The 15,872-nt window shown below is 44.0% G+C and overlaps 1 protein-coding gene across 4 annotated transcripts in view; it reads right to left on the minus strand.

The window, feature by feature from the left end:
- PRICKLE2 (prickle planar cell polarity protein 2) overlaps nt 1–15,872 on the minus strand; it is a 514,558-nt gene that overhangs the window by 34,151 nt on the left and 464,535 nt on the right. For all 4 annotated transcript variants that reach the window (XM_063940917.1, XM_063940918.1, XM_063940919.1 and 1 more), the window contains one exon: nt 13,340–13,526. In XM_063940917.1, coding sequence (XP_063796987.1) covers nt 13,340–13,526 — 187 coding nt within the window. The remainder of the gene's footprint in view (nt 1–13,339; nt 13,527–15,872) is intronic.

Below are 15,872 nucleotides of genomic sequence, written 5' to 3' on the forward strand. Positions count from 1 at the left end.
TGCATTAGAGTTCATCCATTTCTACTCATTTTATTATGTGTTAAACAACTAAAAACCCTTCTTGCCTTAATTCTCATCTTGGGGGAATGGAGCGAGCAGTGGTTTTTGTAGTGGGATTTAAAGAGTAGCTTTTTTTTTCAGAAATGCAAAATCAAGCTGGTTTAATCCAGCTGCAAAAAGTGCCAAAAATGTTGAGAGCTTCTATTCATTCCATTTCCACCATTGTCTTATTCCCAATGAATCAGAAATCTGTCAAGTTTAAAATATAATAGCTAAAGTATACAAATTATAAAATACAACAACGGGAATCTAACATAGGGTGGTATTCAATTCAAGTCGGTACTGCCGACTTGTCGGAAAGACGGCAGTTTACGACTTTTTGTAGGTCGGATAGTGTTCCGACCTATTCAATTGGGCTGCCATTTTTCCGTCAGGTCGGCAATTCTGACTTGCCGGAAAACATGTGGATCAGTGGATCAGCCGCGGATCCACGTGTTTTGTCAGATTAGCAACCAAATTCGTCAGGTTTTAGCCCCATTTCTGACAATGTCAATCCGACTTTAAAAAAGTTGGATTGACATTGTTGAGAACGGCTAAATCCTAAAATCCGTCGGAAAGGATCCAACATCAATTGAATACCCCCCATAAAAGTGTAAGGGGGAGATTTATCGAACATTGGAGAGAGATAAAATGGAGAGAAATAAAGTACCAATCTATGTCTATGTACTAATCCTTGGAGAGAGATAAAGTGGACGGAGATAAAGTACCAGTCAATCAGCTTCATGTTATAGCATGTTTTTGAAAATGACAGGAGCTGATTGGTTGGTACTTTGGGGGTCATTCTGACCTGATCGCAAGCTGCCGTTCATCGCAGCAAGACGATCAGGTCACAAGTGCGCATGCGCCGGTGCTGCAGTGCGCTGGCGCATGGCTGGCAGCCGACGGCTGCCGTTGCCTAATGATCGACTCTTCCTGATTGACAGGCAGAGGTGGTCGCTGGGCGGGAGGGGGCGGCACAGCGGCATTTGGCCGCCACTTTGTGGGTGCGGACCGGCCAACGCAGGCGTGGCCGGACTGTGCGGGGGGTGGGCCGCAGCGGCTGCGTGACGTCACACGACGAGTAGCTCCCGGCCAGCACGCAAAAACTGCGCTGGCAGAGAGCCACTCCTGAAGTGCAAAAGCATTGCCGCTGTGCGATGCTTTTGTACTTCTGCAGGGAAGGGGAGGGGTGCGGGCCTGACATGCGGGGCGGACTAGCACTGTGGTGGGCATCCCCCCGCACGTCAGTGTGCCTGATCGTAGCCCTGCTAAATTTTGCAGGGCTATGATCAGGTCTGAATTAGGCCCTTTATCTCTCTCCATGTTTTGACACATTTCCCCCCTAAAGTGATACTTTCTTTTGTTTTAAAAGGCCTAGGATCAAGAACAATTGAACTATCCACACCCCGATAAATGCCATGCAATTGAAATGGATTTTGGTCGAAATTGATGGGGGCATTCATCATGGAAGTAGTTACACAACTTTTGTAAATATTATACAACTTTTTTTAATCCTTTTTAAACAACTGGCAGCCATATGCCCTGGAGATAAAATGTCTGACACTGTTTCTTGCTAATAAAGAAAAGCAAGGGCAGGATGTAAAAGATACTTCCAAAAAACACAGATGGGAAAGTGTTTTTCAAAGGAAAAGTCAACAATGGACCACGCTGTGAAAATGACTGGAGGTGACACTCAGAAATGTGAGCAATTACTGTTTAGCAGGAGAGCCCTGAGATCAAAGGAAGTTTATAGAAGTTGTACAGAGTATAGAGAGAGCAAGTTGGGTGGGCCAAGTGATGCCTATTTATCCTGTATACTTCTCCAAAAACTTCATCTGCCTAATTTGCCTCCTAGGACCAAAACAAGTATACAAGATCCGGACTTAATTTCAATGTATTTACGCAATCATCTTGGCTTGTTGTTGTAAGACATCTTTCTTTAGGTGTCATTTTTCAAGGTTTTGGCTGTTTGGGTGGCAGATTTGCTATCGCTGTTTGCAGAAAACTCCTCCTGAGCTCTGACAAGATGGCAGCTGTCACACGTATGAATAATTTGTATGAGAAGGCGTGTGTCTAGATGTTATTATATTCAGATCTGTAGTATCATGCAGGCAAATCAGCCACATGGTCAGAGTAATAATGTTTAGGGGGCAGCATAAAAGGGTCCTTTATAAATGGCAGAAGTGTAAAAACGCTCATTTGCACAACTGTATCTGGTGTTACCGAGGAGAAAATGTTTTTTAAAATCAAAATGTTGGCTTCTGCGGTAGTGCAAAGGTTAGCAGCGGGTATTGGAAGAATTGTTAATATTGAGGCTGTACCTTGCTAAGGCCCAAATGTATTAAGCTTTAACAAGAGATAAAGTGGAGACGAAAAAAGAGTGATAAATGATCAACCAATCAGCTTCCTAACTGCCATGTCACAGGCTTTTGAAAAATGACAGATAGGAAGCTGATTGGCTGGTACTTTATCACTCTTTGGCCCTCATTCCGAGTTGATCGCTAGCTGCCGTCGTTCGCTGAGTAGCGATCATTTAAAAAAATGTCAAAACTGCGCATGCATATGCGCCACAATGCGCACGCGCGGCGTACTGGTACAAAGAGCTTTGTGGTTTTGCACAGGTTCTAGCAACGCTTTCAGTCGCACTGGTGGACGCAAGGAGACTGACAGGAAGTGGGAGTTTCTGGGTGTCAACTGACCGTTTTCTGGGAGTGTTTGGAAAAACGCAGGTGTGGCCGGCCGTTTGCTGGGCGGGTATCTGACGTCATTACCGTGTCATTCTTAGCAGCAATCATCACACAGGATAAGTAACTACAGGGCTGGTCTTGTTTTGCACAAAATGTGTTTGCTGCCGCTCTGCTGCACAGGCGTTCGCGCTCCGGCAAAGCGAAAATACACTTCCCCGCGGGCGGCGACTATGCGTTTGCACAGCTGCTAAAAACTGCTAGCGAGCGATCAACTCGGAATGAGGGCCTTTATCCGTCACCACTTTATCTCTTGTTAAGGCTTAATATATTTGGGCCCAAGAGAGAATAAGGTACACAAGCTTGGCTAGTTTTGCAATGACGTGCGTGCCTGCAAGGGGCTTAGTTGCGCTCTCCGTCCTGCCGGCATTCCACCGCTTGGGATGCCGATATAATGACATTCGGCATCTCGTGCGGCGGGATATCATACTAATACCGCAGAAACAATACTGAATTTTGCAGGAGAGGATTCTTGAAATGAGAAATAGGTGTGGAGAGGGGGGATTTGAATGGGCTATCCCTGGTTTGCCTTAGGGCACACCCTGCCTGCACCCTCCCCCCCACATCCACACAGCACAGACACACACACACACACACACACACACACACACACACACACACACACACACACACACACGAGACTGTAGCAGTGACCTCAGTATGTGCCCCTTGTAGTTGTGTCACCTGTAGATTTGCCCCCAGTAGCTGGGCCCCCAGTTAATTAGTTAATTTGCCCCCTGTAGCAGTGCCCCTAGTAGTTGTGCCCCCTGTAACTGTGCCCCTTGCAGCAGTGTCCCCTGTAGTAGTGCCCCCTGTAGCTGTGCCCCCTGTAGCTGTGCCCCCAGTAGCTGTTCCCCCAGTATATGCCCCCTGTAGTTGTGCCCCCTGTAGCTGTGCCCCCAGTAGTACTGCCCCTTGTAGCTGTGCCCCCAGTAGTACTGCCCCTTGTAGCTGTGCCCCCAGTAGTACTGCCCCTTGTAGCTGTGCCCCCAGTAGTACTGCCCCTTGTAGATGTGCCCCCAGTAGTACTACCCCTTGTAGATGTGCCCCCAGTAGTACTGCCCCTTGTAGATGTGCCCCCAGTAGTACTACCCCTTGTAGATGTGCCCCCAGTAGTACTGCCCCTTGTAGATGTGCCCCCAGTAGTACTGCCCCTTGTAGCTGTGCCCCCAGTAGTACTACCCCTTGTAGATGTGCCCCCAGTAGTACTGCCCCTTGTAGCTGTGCCCCCAGTAGTACTGCCCCTTGTAGCTGTGCCCCCAGTAGTACTGCCCCTTGTAGATGTGCCCCCAGTAGTACTGCCCCTTGTAGATGTGCCCCCAGTAGTACTGCCCCTTGTAGATGTGCCCCCAGTAGTACTGCCCCTTGTAGCTGTGCCCCCAGTAGTACTACCCCTTGTAGATGTGCCCCCAGTAGTACTGCCCCTTGTAGATGTGCCCCCAATAGTACTGCCCCTTGTAGCTGTGCCCCCATTAGTACTGCCCCTTGTAGCTGTGCCCCCAGAAGTACTGCCCCTTGTAGCTGTGCCCCCATTAGTACTGCCCCTTGTAGCTGTGCCCCCTGTATGTGCCCCCTGTTGTAGCGCTGCTTTGAAACCCTAAAAGAAAAATCAAAATACTTACCTGCCTCGCTCCTGCTTCCGCTGGTCCGCTGCTGCCGCTGTCTCCGGGCGCCGGCTCCTCTCTATGGGAGAGACGTCATGACTGCTTGCCCGTGGCAAGAGCAGCTACTGGTTACAGCCTTAATCCAATATGGAACAACTTCATTTTTCCCTCAAAATTCTACACACAATACCCCATAATGACAACGTGAAAACGTTTTTTTTGGGGAGATTTTTGCAAATGTATTAAAAATAAAAAACTAGGAAATCACATGTACATAAGTATACAACGAGATAGGTGACAGACACCCCTGGGCGCGTCTCTGAATATCAGCTTGCCTTTGTTACCAAAAAGAGGGATAAACCTAAACCCCCAAAAATGTCACAGGCAGAATACAATGGTAAGTAAAAAATGGCGCTAATCAGTTGCTAACATATAAAATGTGATTTATAAAATGTAATGAATAAAATGTAATAAAAGCATAATAACATGCATAAAATAAGGAGTCCTACTTGAAGGATGGTGGGGGAGCTGCAGGTCACAAAGTAGTGCAGAGCAGTCCAGACTTACCCTGCACAAGCTCCCAGATCTAAAAGTCCTCCCTGACAAAATCTCCTCCACTGTCCCTACTTTTATTACAATTTTTTTCTCATTAAATTTTATAAATTACATTTTATGTTAGAAACAGAATAGCGCCATTTTTTTTTTACCTACCATTGTATTCTACATGTACAGCCTTTGCTCAATACTTTGTTGATGCACCTTTTTCAGCAATTACAGACTCAAGTCTTTTTGAATAAGTTGCCACAAGCTTTGCACACCTATCTTTGAGCAGTTTTGCCCATTCCTCTTTGCATCACCTCTCAAGCTCCATCAGGTTGAATGGGAAGCGTCGGTGCACAGTCATTTTCAGATCTCTCCAGAGATGTTCAATCGGATTCAAGTCTGGGCTCTGCCTGGGCCACTCAAGGACATTCACAGAGTTGTCCTGAAGCCACTCTTTTGATATCTTGGCTGTGTGCTAAGGGTGGTTGTCCTGCTAAAAGATGAAACGTCGCCCCAGTCTGAGGTCAAGAGCGCTCTGGAGCAGGTTTTCATCCAGGATGTCTCTGTACATTGCTGCATTCATCTTTCCCTCTATCCTGACTAGTATCCCAGTTCCTGATGCTGAAAAACATCCCCACAGCATGATGCTGCCACCACCATGCTTCACTGTAGGGATGGTATTGGCCTGGTGATGAGCAGTGCCTGGTTTCCTCCAAACATGACGCCTGGCATTCATGCCAAAGAGTTCAATCTTTGTCTCATAAGACCAGAGAATTTTGTTTCTCATGGTCTGAGAGTCCTTCAGGTCATTGGCGTTTCTATAATGGGTGCAATGTGCGTGGTGCGCACGGGCCCCTGGGTCCAGGGGGGGGCCACACCGCACACACTGCACCCATTTGAATACTTACCTTTCCGGAGTCCAGCATTGGGCGATGCAATTGCGGCGGAAATCGCTGCAAAAACGGCCGCCACGCACACGTGGTAGCCAAATTATACCGCTTTCACATCGCAAACCCTGCTTTTAAAACGTTTCTTAAAACGGGTCTTAAAATGGGTCTGAGCAGTTAAACCCCCTTCACATCGCATGTTGTAACCGGTATATTACCATTTCATTACCGTTTTGGTACGTTTCACACTGAACCCGTTTCACCCATAGAAAACAGTGGTTGTCATTTTAAATGGACTTTTCTGGCCCACACATTATTAATAATTATTAATTATTAATAATTTGGCTAGTCGTACGATGGAACCCAGCAGCTTCAAGCATCTTTACCATGTTTTTGTAGATTACTGCATTCTTCACTGTCCCAGTGATTTGTCTACATATTTCTTCATCCCCTCTGATCCCAAGCAGCTCCCTAGCCTCCTCATCACTCCAATTTGCCATTTTAAACTGTATTCTGTATAATAAAACGCTTCTTCACTCTCATGTGTTTCCTCCAGTTTATTTCCTGCTTCTGCCTGGTGACATCACGCATGGAGACAGCCTATCACCTCCTGTGGTTTGGAAATACCGTTTCTGAGCCTTTCACATTGCACAATGAAACGGGTCTGAACCGTGTAGGACCCTGCTTTTTAACTGTTTTAAAATACTGGTATTCTGTAACCGGTAAATTCAATGTGGAGCTTTCAGACCGCAGCTAGACCCGTTTTGGAAGGCTTAAAAAACGGCAATTTACCGGGTTATAGCTGCGGTGTGAAAAGGGTATTAGTCATCAGATCATGGCAGGCGCCATGTTTCCAGAGCCTCGCGCATGCGCAGTAGACTTCGGCACAATGCCGGGGTCTACAGCGCCGTACAGAGGACGGGGCCCACCCGGAGGTGCACACGGGCTCCCTCCCCTGTTGAAACGCCCCTGCTTCAGGTGCATTTTGTCAAACTCCAGGCGGGCTGCCATGTACTTTTTACTAAGGAGTGGCTTCCGTCTGGCTACTCTACCATACAGGCCTGATTGGTGTATTGCTGCAGAGGTTGTTGTCTTTCTGGAAGGTTCTCCTCTCTCCACAGAGGAATACTCTGACAAGTGACCATCAGGTTCTTGGTTCTTGGTCACCTCCCTGACTAGGGCCCTTCTCCCCCGATCGCTCAGTTTAGATGGCCGGCCAGCTCTAGAAAGAGTCCTGGTGGTTCCGAACTTCTTCTATTTATGGATGATGGAGGCCACTGTGCTCATTGGGACCTTCAAAGCAGAAGATATTTTTCTGTACCCTTCCCCAGATTTGTGCCTCCAGACAATCCTGTCTCGGAGGTCTACAGACAATTCCTTTGACTCCATGCTTGGTTTGTGCTCAGACATGCACTGTCAAGTGTGGGACCTTATATAGACAGGTGTGTGCCTCTCCAAATCATGTCCAATCAGCTGAATTTACCACAGGTGAACTCCAATTAAACTGTAGGAACATCTCAAGGATGATCAGTGGAAACAGGATGCACCTGAGCTCAATTTTGATCTTCATGGCAAAGGCTGTGAATACTTTTGTACATGTGATTTCCTAGTTTTTTATTTGTAATAAATTATCAAAAAACTCAAAAAAACTTTTTTCACGTTGTCATTATGGGGTATTGTGTGTAGAATTTTGTGGGAAAAATGGAATAAGGCTGTAACATAACAAAATGAGGAAAAAGTGAAGCGCTGTGAATACTTTCCGGATGCACTGTAGATCACATAATGACATCAGTATGGCAGTTCCCTGTCAGTAAATGTGCAGCTGGTAGAACGCATGCAGCTTTGCGTCTGCTACTTACTTAATGCCATAAACAGATGAGGCTTTAATTGGTTGTATTATACCACTTTAATATCCGCCCTATTTTACCTATTTAGTGCAAAGCTCCCACCAGCTGCACTACAGACAATACAGATGAGTCTGCGGAGCCTTAGGACAAGAATAGGGCGTATGTCTGAGAGCTCCCTGTTGTAATCACAGCACAGTTCTCCCTGTAACGTTCAAATAATACAGTACACACATACTATTCATCCATGCGAATGACGCACTAAAGACATTATATAAAACTGGAGCTGGAGGTTTTCACAGTAAAAATACGATTATGATTTAATAAAGAAAAAAATGAGCCCAAAGATTACGGACTTCAGTGATGCAGCAGCCGCAGCTTATCCTACACATTCTATATCTCTTTAAGATGCATTGTTACCTTAGCAACCAACACATCATATTGTATTTATAGAACCTTGGATCTGCAGAGAGCTAATGTATTCAGTACAACGACATGATTCCCCCTTGGCAACGAGGTAACTGTGGATCGATGTCAGTAGTAATGATGAGAAATAGCAATTGCTGACAAAAGTCCCCATATCCCACCGTTATGGCAGCCCCCTCCCCTTCCACGCACCGCAGAACCTCTCATAGGGTTTTTTTACTGACAATTTAGGAGTTAATCTGTTACATTTACTAGGCTGGGCTTCTAGTTACTGGTAGCCACTGGGACATGTTATACATTTAGCCTGGTTGCTCTTGCTCTGCAATCATTTTATGGCTCCAACTGGACATCCCTATAAAAATATGTTTATAGAGTATAAAAAGTGAAAAACTATAAAAGAGGGATGTATACCTTCTATGTAATCACTGGACGACAGCAGGTTTATTAACCGTAACTTTAGAGGCCTAATAAAGATAAAATGGTGTATACAGTAAATTAGTCCCGATTTTTCCATTTTAGAAGCGTGAAAAGGAAATATTCCGAACCCTCTATTATTTTGACAGCCTTTGAAAAATGTTGTAGTGTTGTTCAACGGCAGTGAGGGGTGAGTCACAGTAGATAGCAGATTAATTAGTACCCTACGCAAAGAGCCTGTTTTTTGGCTGCACTGTGCACAGCACAGATGTGTGGTATGGAGAAAAGTACAGTAAATACATGACTTGTAAGGAACAAAATCTAGCCCCAAAGTCCAGCAGATACACCCCAAACTCCAGCATGTACTGGAGCTGATGGAGTGTGTGCATACAGCACTTAGCAGCGGTTACCTGGCGAGTTTTCGTGATTTATATGTTTTTTTATCCATGTAACACTTTTATTAATACCTCTCTCCTATCTTAACACATAGCAGCTGCTCTTACTTATCTAACACTTTACACTGTCACCAGTGTGGTAGCTTGTAGTACCTTTGGGCTGTTTGGTTGGGCTGGCTTGGGAATCCCATGCCCTGGACTTGAACCTTAGGAATGTTAGGGACCTACCTGATAATGTCACCTGGACGTGGTGGGTAGGATCATATTTTGGGCCAAAATTATGCAAAGATCCTCAATCTTAAACTGCAGAATTTAGTACAATTATTCTAATTAGTAATGCTTGTGGTGTGCACCTGCAGTCTCCTTTTTTGTGTGTTTTTGCATACACCTGTAATGGCGATATGTATGCATTTCAATTGTACCTCTGCTTGCAACTGAAGTGGTGCAAATATGCTGTAATGAGGCATTTTCATGTAGGCAATGAGTAGATAGATTGCGTTGGCGCAACTGTAGGCAATAATGAGTTGGGCAGAAGCATAAATACACCATAATACACTTCCTTCCAAGCAAAATATACAGTCTAAACGAAGTATGGAACCTGGGCCCTGAGATCCCAACATGTTCTAATCGTTGGAAATCATAGGAAGCCACTTCCGCTGCACAGGATACAGCGCTAAGGTTACATTTCCTATTACATACATTACGATGGAGTTCAACCGGACTGCTTTAACCAGTCACAGTGTTACAGTTCCTTAATTAATAATCAGTTACAGTAATTTGTTTCTTAATCGATAATCCATGTAGTCAATTAACAATTAGGCTGCATAGCTTTTACTGGCGTATCACTGTCATGTTACAGTAAATAAATGGAGTTGGTTATTCAGTATACCATAATCCTTGTGCAATATCTACTTAAGTGAACACTTACTGCTTGAAACCATCCGCCGCCAGTAAAATTATCCTCTGCATGCATTTTGCAATGATACAGTATTATCTGCTTTGCTGGAAAAGGAATATGGTTATGAAGGATCATTATGCTAAAATGACTACTGTACTTTACATCTCAACTGAAAAAAGTATAGCTCGACAATATCAAGTGAATACACTGCTGTTTAAAATGAATGCTATTCTATTTCAGTGCCTTTAAGTAGTCGTGTGAACTGCATATGGTGATGGCAGACAATTTGTGGGCAGCCAATCAAATTCTATATGCAGTGTGCCTCAGTGATGTCACTAGTTCCAAGTCATTTGACAGGCTGCAATCTTGTAAACAGAGACACACAAAATGGCCACCTCCATTTTGTATAAATAATGATATTTGAGTTGTACATCCCCAGCTACCACTTAGTAAGTAATACAAAATATATGAAGAAATAGGTTGTAGGCTTAAGTCAATATTCATTTTATGATACAAAACTATGGAGCCAGAAACAAAAACAAGTAAAGCTATGCAGAGCCTAGGTACTTTAAAACTTTTGCCCTTATTTATCAATGAGTGATACATTTCACTGTGAGTGATAAACTGCACCAGCCAATCAGCTCTTAACTTCCATCTCACATGCTGGCTTTAAAAAATGACAGTTAGGAGCGGTTTGGCTGGTGCAATTTATCACTCACAGTGAAATTTATCACTCATTGGTAAATAAGTGCATAAATTACCAACATATAAAGATGAAGGGGTATATGCAATTGCGGTCGAATTCCCGAAATTGTCGAAAAACTGGACTTTTTCGCCAAAAAAAAATAATTCGACAATGCAATTCAGTACTTTTCGTCAAAAAAACGGACTTTCCAAATTCGACTTTTGTGAAATTCGACATTTCTGCAATGGTACAAATGCGGCAATTCGCCAAAAGTATATTCAATTGAAGTTTGGAAATTCGACAACAGTGCCTTTAGACAGTAAATTCGTCATTTTCAATCCGCCACACTTTGGTGGCGGAATCTAATAAAAAACTTTAAAACATGTTTTTTTTGGTGTTTTTTTTATTGGTAATAGCATATCTATTTATATTAGAAGGGATTTGGTACTTGGTTTGTCTTTTTTGGAGGCACAAGTATTATTTATATATTTTTAAAAATATTTTTTTTTATTTTATTTTAAATGGAATGGTAAAAACCCGAAAAAAAATTGCATGGGGTCCCCCCTCCTAAGCATAACCAGCCTCGGGCTCTTCGAGCCGGTCCTGGTTCTAAAAATCCGGGGGAAAAACGGACAGGGGATCCCCCGTATTTTTAAAACCAGCACCGGGCTCTGCGCCTGGTGCTGGTGCAAAAAATACGGGGGACAAAAAGAGTAGGGGTCCCCCGTATTTTTTACACCAGCATCGGGCTCCACTAGCTGGACAGGTAATGCCACAGCCGGGGGTCACTTTTATACAGCGCCCTGCGGCCGTGGCATTAAATATCCAACTAGTCACCCCTGGCCGGGGTACCCTGGAGGGGTGGGGACCCCTTCAATCAAGGGGTCTCTCCCCCCAGCCACCCAAGGGCCAGGGGTGAAGCCCGAGGCTGTCCCCCCCATCCAAGGGCTGCGGATGGGGGGCTGATAGCCTTCAGAAAATGTAATGAATATTGTTTTTTTTCCAGTAGTACTACAAGTCCCAGCAAGCCTCCCCCACAAGCTGGTACTTGGAGAACCACAAGTACCAGCATGCGGGAGAAAAACGGGCCCGCTGGTACCTGTAGTTCTACTGGAAAAAAAATACCCAAATAAAAACAGGACACGCACACCTTGAAAGTAAAACTTTATTACATACATGTCGACACACACACATACTTACCTATGTTGACACGACGTTCGGTCCACTTGTCCAAGTAGAATCCACGTGTACCTGTGAATAAAATTATACTCACCTGATCCAGTGTCCAGATTATAATCCTCGTACTTGGCAAAAAAAAAAAAACCGAACACCCGGACCAAACGGACTGAAAGGGGTCCCATGTTTACACATGGGACCCCTTTCCCTGAATGCAGAGACCCCCCCATGACTGCTGTCACAGAAAGGTCTCTTCAGCCAATCAGCGAGCGCAACGTCCTGGCACTCTGCTGATTGGCTATGCGCGTCTGAGCTGTCAGACAGCGCATCGCAAAGCCTCTCCATTATATTCAATGGTGAGAACTTTGCGGTCAGCGGTGAGGTTACCCGCGGTCAGCGGCTGACCGCGGGGTAACCCCACCGCTGACGGCAAAGTTCCCACCATTGAAACTAATGGAGGGAGCTGTGCGATGCGCTATCTGCCAGCAGACGCGCATACAGCCAATCAGGTGAGTGCCACGAAGTAGCGCTTCCTGATTGGCAGAAGGGACCTTCTGTGACAGCAGTCACGTGGGGTCCCGGCATTCGGGGAAAGGGGTCCCATGTGTAAACATGGGACCCCTTTCAGTCCGCCTGGTCCGGGTGTTCGTTTTTTTTTTGTGCCAAGTACGTGGATTATAATCTGGACCCTGGATCAGGTGAGTATAATTTTCTTCACAGGTACCCAGGATTCTTCAGTGACGAGGGGGGCGTGGCAGTCGGCGGGTCAACATAGGTAAGTATGTGTGTGTCGGCAGGTGTGAAATAACGTTTTACTTTCACGGTGTGTGTCTCCTGTTTTTATTTGGGTATTTTTTCCCCAGTAGAACTACAGGTACCAGCGGGCCCGTTTTTCTCCCGCATGCTGGTACTTGTGGTTCTCCAAGTACCAGTTTGCGGGGGAGGCTTGCTGGGACTTGTAGTACTACTGGAAAAAACAATATTCTTTACATTTTCTCAAGGCTATCAGCCCCCCATCCGCAGCCCTTGGATGGGGGGGACAGCCTCGGGCTTCACCCCTGGCCGTTGGGTGGCTGGGGGGGAGACCCCTTGATTGAAGGGGTCCCCATTCCACCAGGGTACCCCGGCCAGGGGTGACTAGTTGGATATTTAATGCCACGGCCGCAGGGCGCTGTATAAAAGTGACCCCCGGCTGTGGCATTATCTGTCCAGCTAGTGGAGCCCGATGCTGGTGTAAAAAATACGGGGGACCCCTACTCTTTTTGTCCCCCGTATTTTTTGCACCAGCACCAGGCGCAGAGCCCGGTGCTGGTTTTAAAAATACGGGGGATCCCCTGTCATTCCCCCCCCCCCGGATTTTTAGAACCAGGACCGGCTCGAAGAGCCCGAGGCTGGTTATGCTTTGGAGGGGGGACCCCACGCAATTTTTTTCGGGTTTTTTCCCGTTTTTAAAAAATCGGATCAAAATCCGTCAAATCGGCCGTTTTTCGACAGCGGGACTGTCGAATCCGTTTTTGATTGAATATGGTGAATTTCGGCACCCACTTGCCGGAATTCGATGGTCGAATTGTGTCGAATTAAAAAAGGGGCGAAAAATTGCCGCGATTCGCCGCTAATTGCATATACCCCAAATAAGGGCATAAATTACCAACATATAAAGATGGAAGAGAGCAAAGATTCTTACCTATATGCTGAGCACAGGTGTCGCAATACTCTGCATACAGGGACTCAAAGCAGTTACAGCAGTACGGACGTCCTTCTTTCATAATGTACCTCTGGCCGCCGAGTACAGTTTCACATTCAAAGCAACAAAAATGTTTCATATGCCAGTGTCTTCCTTCTGCCTCTGTACATTCATCTGCAAAAATAATCTAAAAGGGGGAAAGGAATCAGGTTTTCTGCTGATAAGAATTGTTCATAAACTTGACAATGGCACCATATCTTAAGACAGAGGGGGAGATTTAGCAAAGCTTGAAGAGAACTAAAGCAGCGAGAGATAAAATACCAATCAATCAGCTCCTATCATTTTTCAAAGACAGCCTGTAAAATGGCAGCTCGAAGCTGATTGGGCGTTACTTTATCTCTCTCCAGCTTTGCTAAATGTCTCCCTGAGATCAATGGAGATAATGCGGAAATAGAAATAACTGAATAGATGGGTATAAACACTTTACCTACACAATTATTTGAGAAGACCTATATTACTTCAATGAGAAAGATGTCTATTAAGAGCTCAGTGATGTCATCAGTTCCCAGAATATTGATAGAATGTTCTTATCCCACAAAATGGCTGCCTCCACCTAGACAAAGGAAGTGGTTGAATGGGATCTTAAGTGGACCAGTCAAAATAATTTTAATTTTGAATAATGTTAATGTTCCGAACATCATGAGCACAAAGACTGTGAATCTGAGGTTAATTTGTTGATATCGTAGGATATTTTTTTGTAATGTATGCAACATCATGCTTCTAAAAAAGATCAAATAATTTTAGCATTTCCAATGTGAACCACTCCCGCATCTGTATTTGCATATTAAGGAACAGGGCAGCTGATACACAAACATTACCTATTTCATAAATAATGTAACAAAGCGCTTGAAACTATGTATAATAGGTGTGTTTGTGAAATGATTGTAACCGTTTGTAAAAAATAAATTTGTTACAGTGAAGGATCGTGCAATACCTTAAAAAAGATGGGAGTTAGTAAATGTTTACAGCCCTTTTGTAAGTGTGCTATAATGAAGGTGTGGTTTGGATTTGTGTGGTCTCATTTTTAAAATGGTGGGAGATACGTTAACTGTTAGCAAATCTCCCACCATTTCAAAAATAAATGTGGTCATGATTTGCAGAACACCAGTCAACATTATTTTACATTACAATTCCTTTCACTGATACACTTAAAATAGCATTCACCAATTACCATTGTTTATATATGGTTGAGGCAGCCATTTTGTGGCATATGAACATCTTATCAATACACTACCATTACAGTCCAGGTTTTAAGGATATCCATTCTTGAGCACAGGTGACGCAATACCTCATTCAATTTGATTTACCTATCTGGATTCAAGCATGGTTTTCCTTTAAACCTGGACTGTAATGGCGGAGCGTGGGGAATTCTGTGGTAGGACATTGTTCCCCTTAACTGACCAACACTCAGTAATGACTATGCTGAATATATGGCATTACATATCATCTGTGTCAGTGCTATTAAATATTGTTTATGTATGCAAAGCTGGCCACAAGGGATGTATAAGGAATGATTTGCATGTCTCACAATCCCTCATATGAAAGCTGAAACCCTCATTTGTAGGCCTTGAGGGACAATGTTGGTTTATAGCTGCTATAAGAAGGACTATATTGTATTTTGCTTACAGCATGAGTTAATCAGTTTCTTCTAATGCATTTTATTGTAATAACATTAATGTTTCTTGATATGGTTACTAAAATGTATATAGCTTGTAAAAAAACATGGCAAATTTGTTCATTCCGCAGATGCATTTTATTTTTGGGGAAATATTATAATATTAACAGCCTTTAGTGTTCTGAGATCATATGACAGCAACAAAAATAGTTAATCTGCAGACGGCCTCCGGGCTCTGCTTAATCCTACTTTATCCTATCAAGGGATGGCTTGTGGCGTGATTTTTGCTGAATAGTAACATACTGAGGTGAGATAAGACAACAGCTATTTCTCACTACCTCACCAGGACACATACGCACAGAAATATTTCCTAGAACATCTGTATAAACTGTGACCTTAGGCATATTCACATAATGTCAGCCCTTCAAAAACACACCACCAATCAACAATAAAATAGCAGCTAATAGCACTAACAGCAAAGTCTCTAACAATAAAGTCGATTTTTTTCTTAAATACGAGTAAAGTGTTTTTGACTGACATGATTTGCAAATTCAAGTCAAATGTTCCAAAATGGATGCAGACTTCTCCAAAACAGAAATACTTTATCCAGGTAATTTCATTCTAAAATTTTAATTAGTTATTCTACAAAATGACGTGCAAAAAACATGATCATATTTTTTGAAAGAAGCCATAATTAGATCAGTTTAACACAGTACAGGCAGCCATTTTGTGTGTGACCCATATTCAGTGAACATGAAGTACTGATTTGCTAGGAGATAGAGACATCATTGTGACATGATACACCTTGTGTCTTCTGTCTCCGTGCCCTTGTGAGCTGTTACTATATTGACAATTGAC

Source organism: Pseudophryne corroboree, chromosome 9, assembly GCF_028390025.1.
Source record: "Pseudophryne corroboree isolate aPseCor3 chromosome 9, aPseCor3.hap2, whole genome shotgun sequence".
NCBI lineage: Eukaryota > Metazoa > Chordata > Amphibia > Anura > Myobatrachidae > Pseudophryne > Pseudophryne corroboree.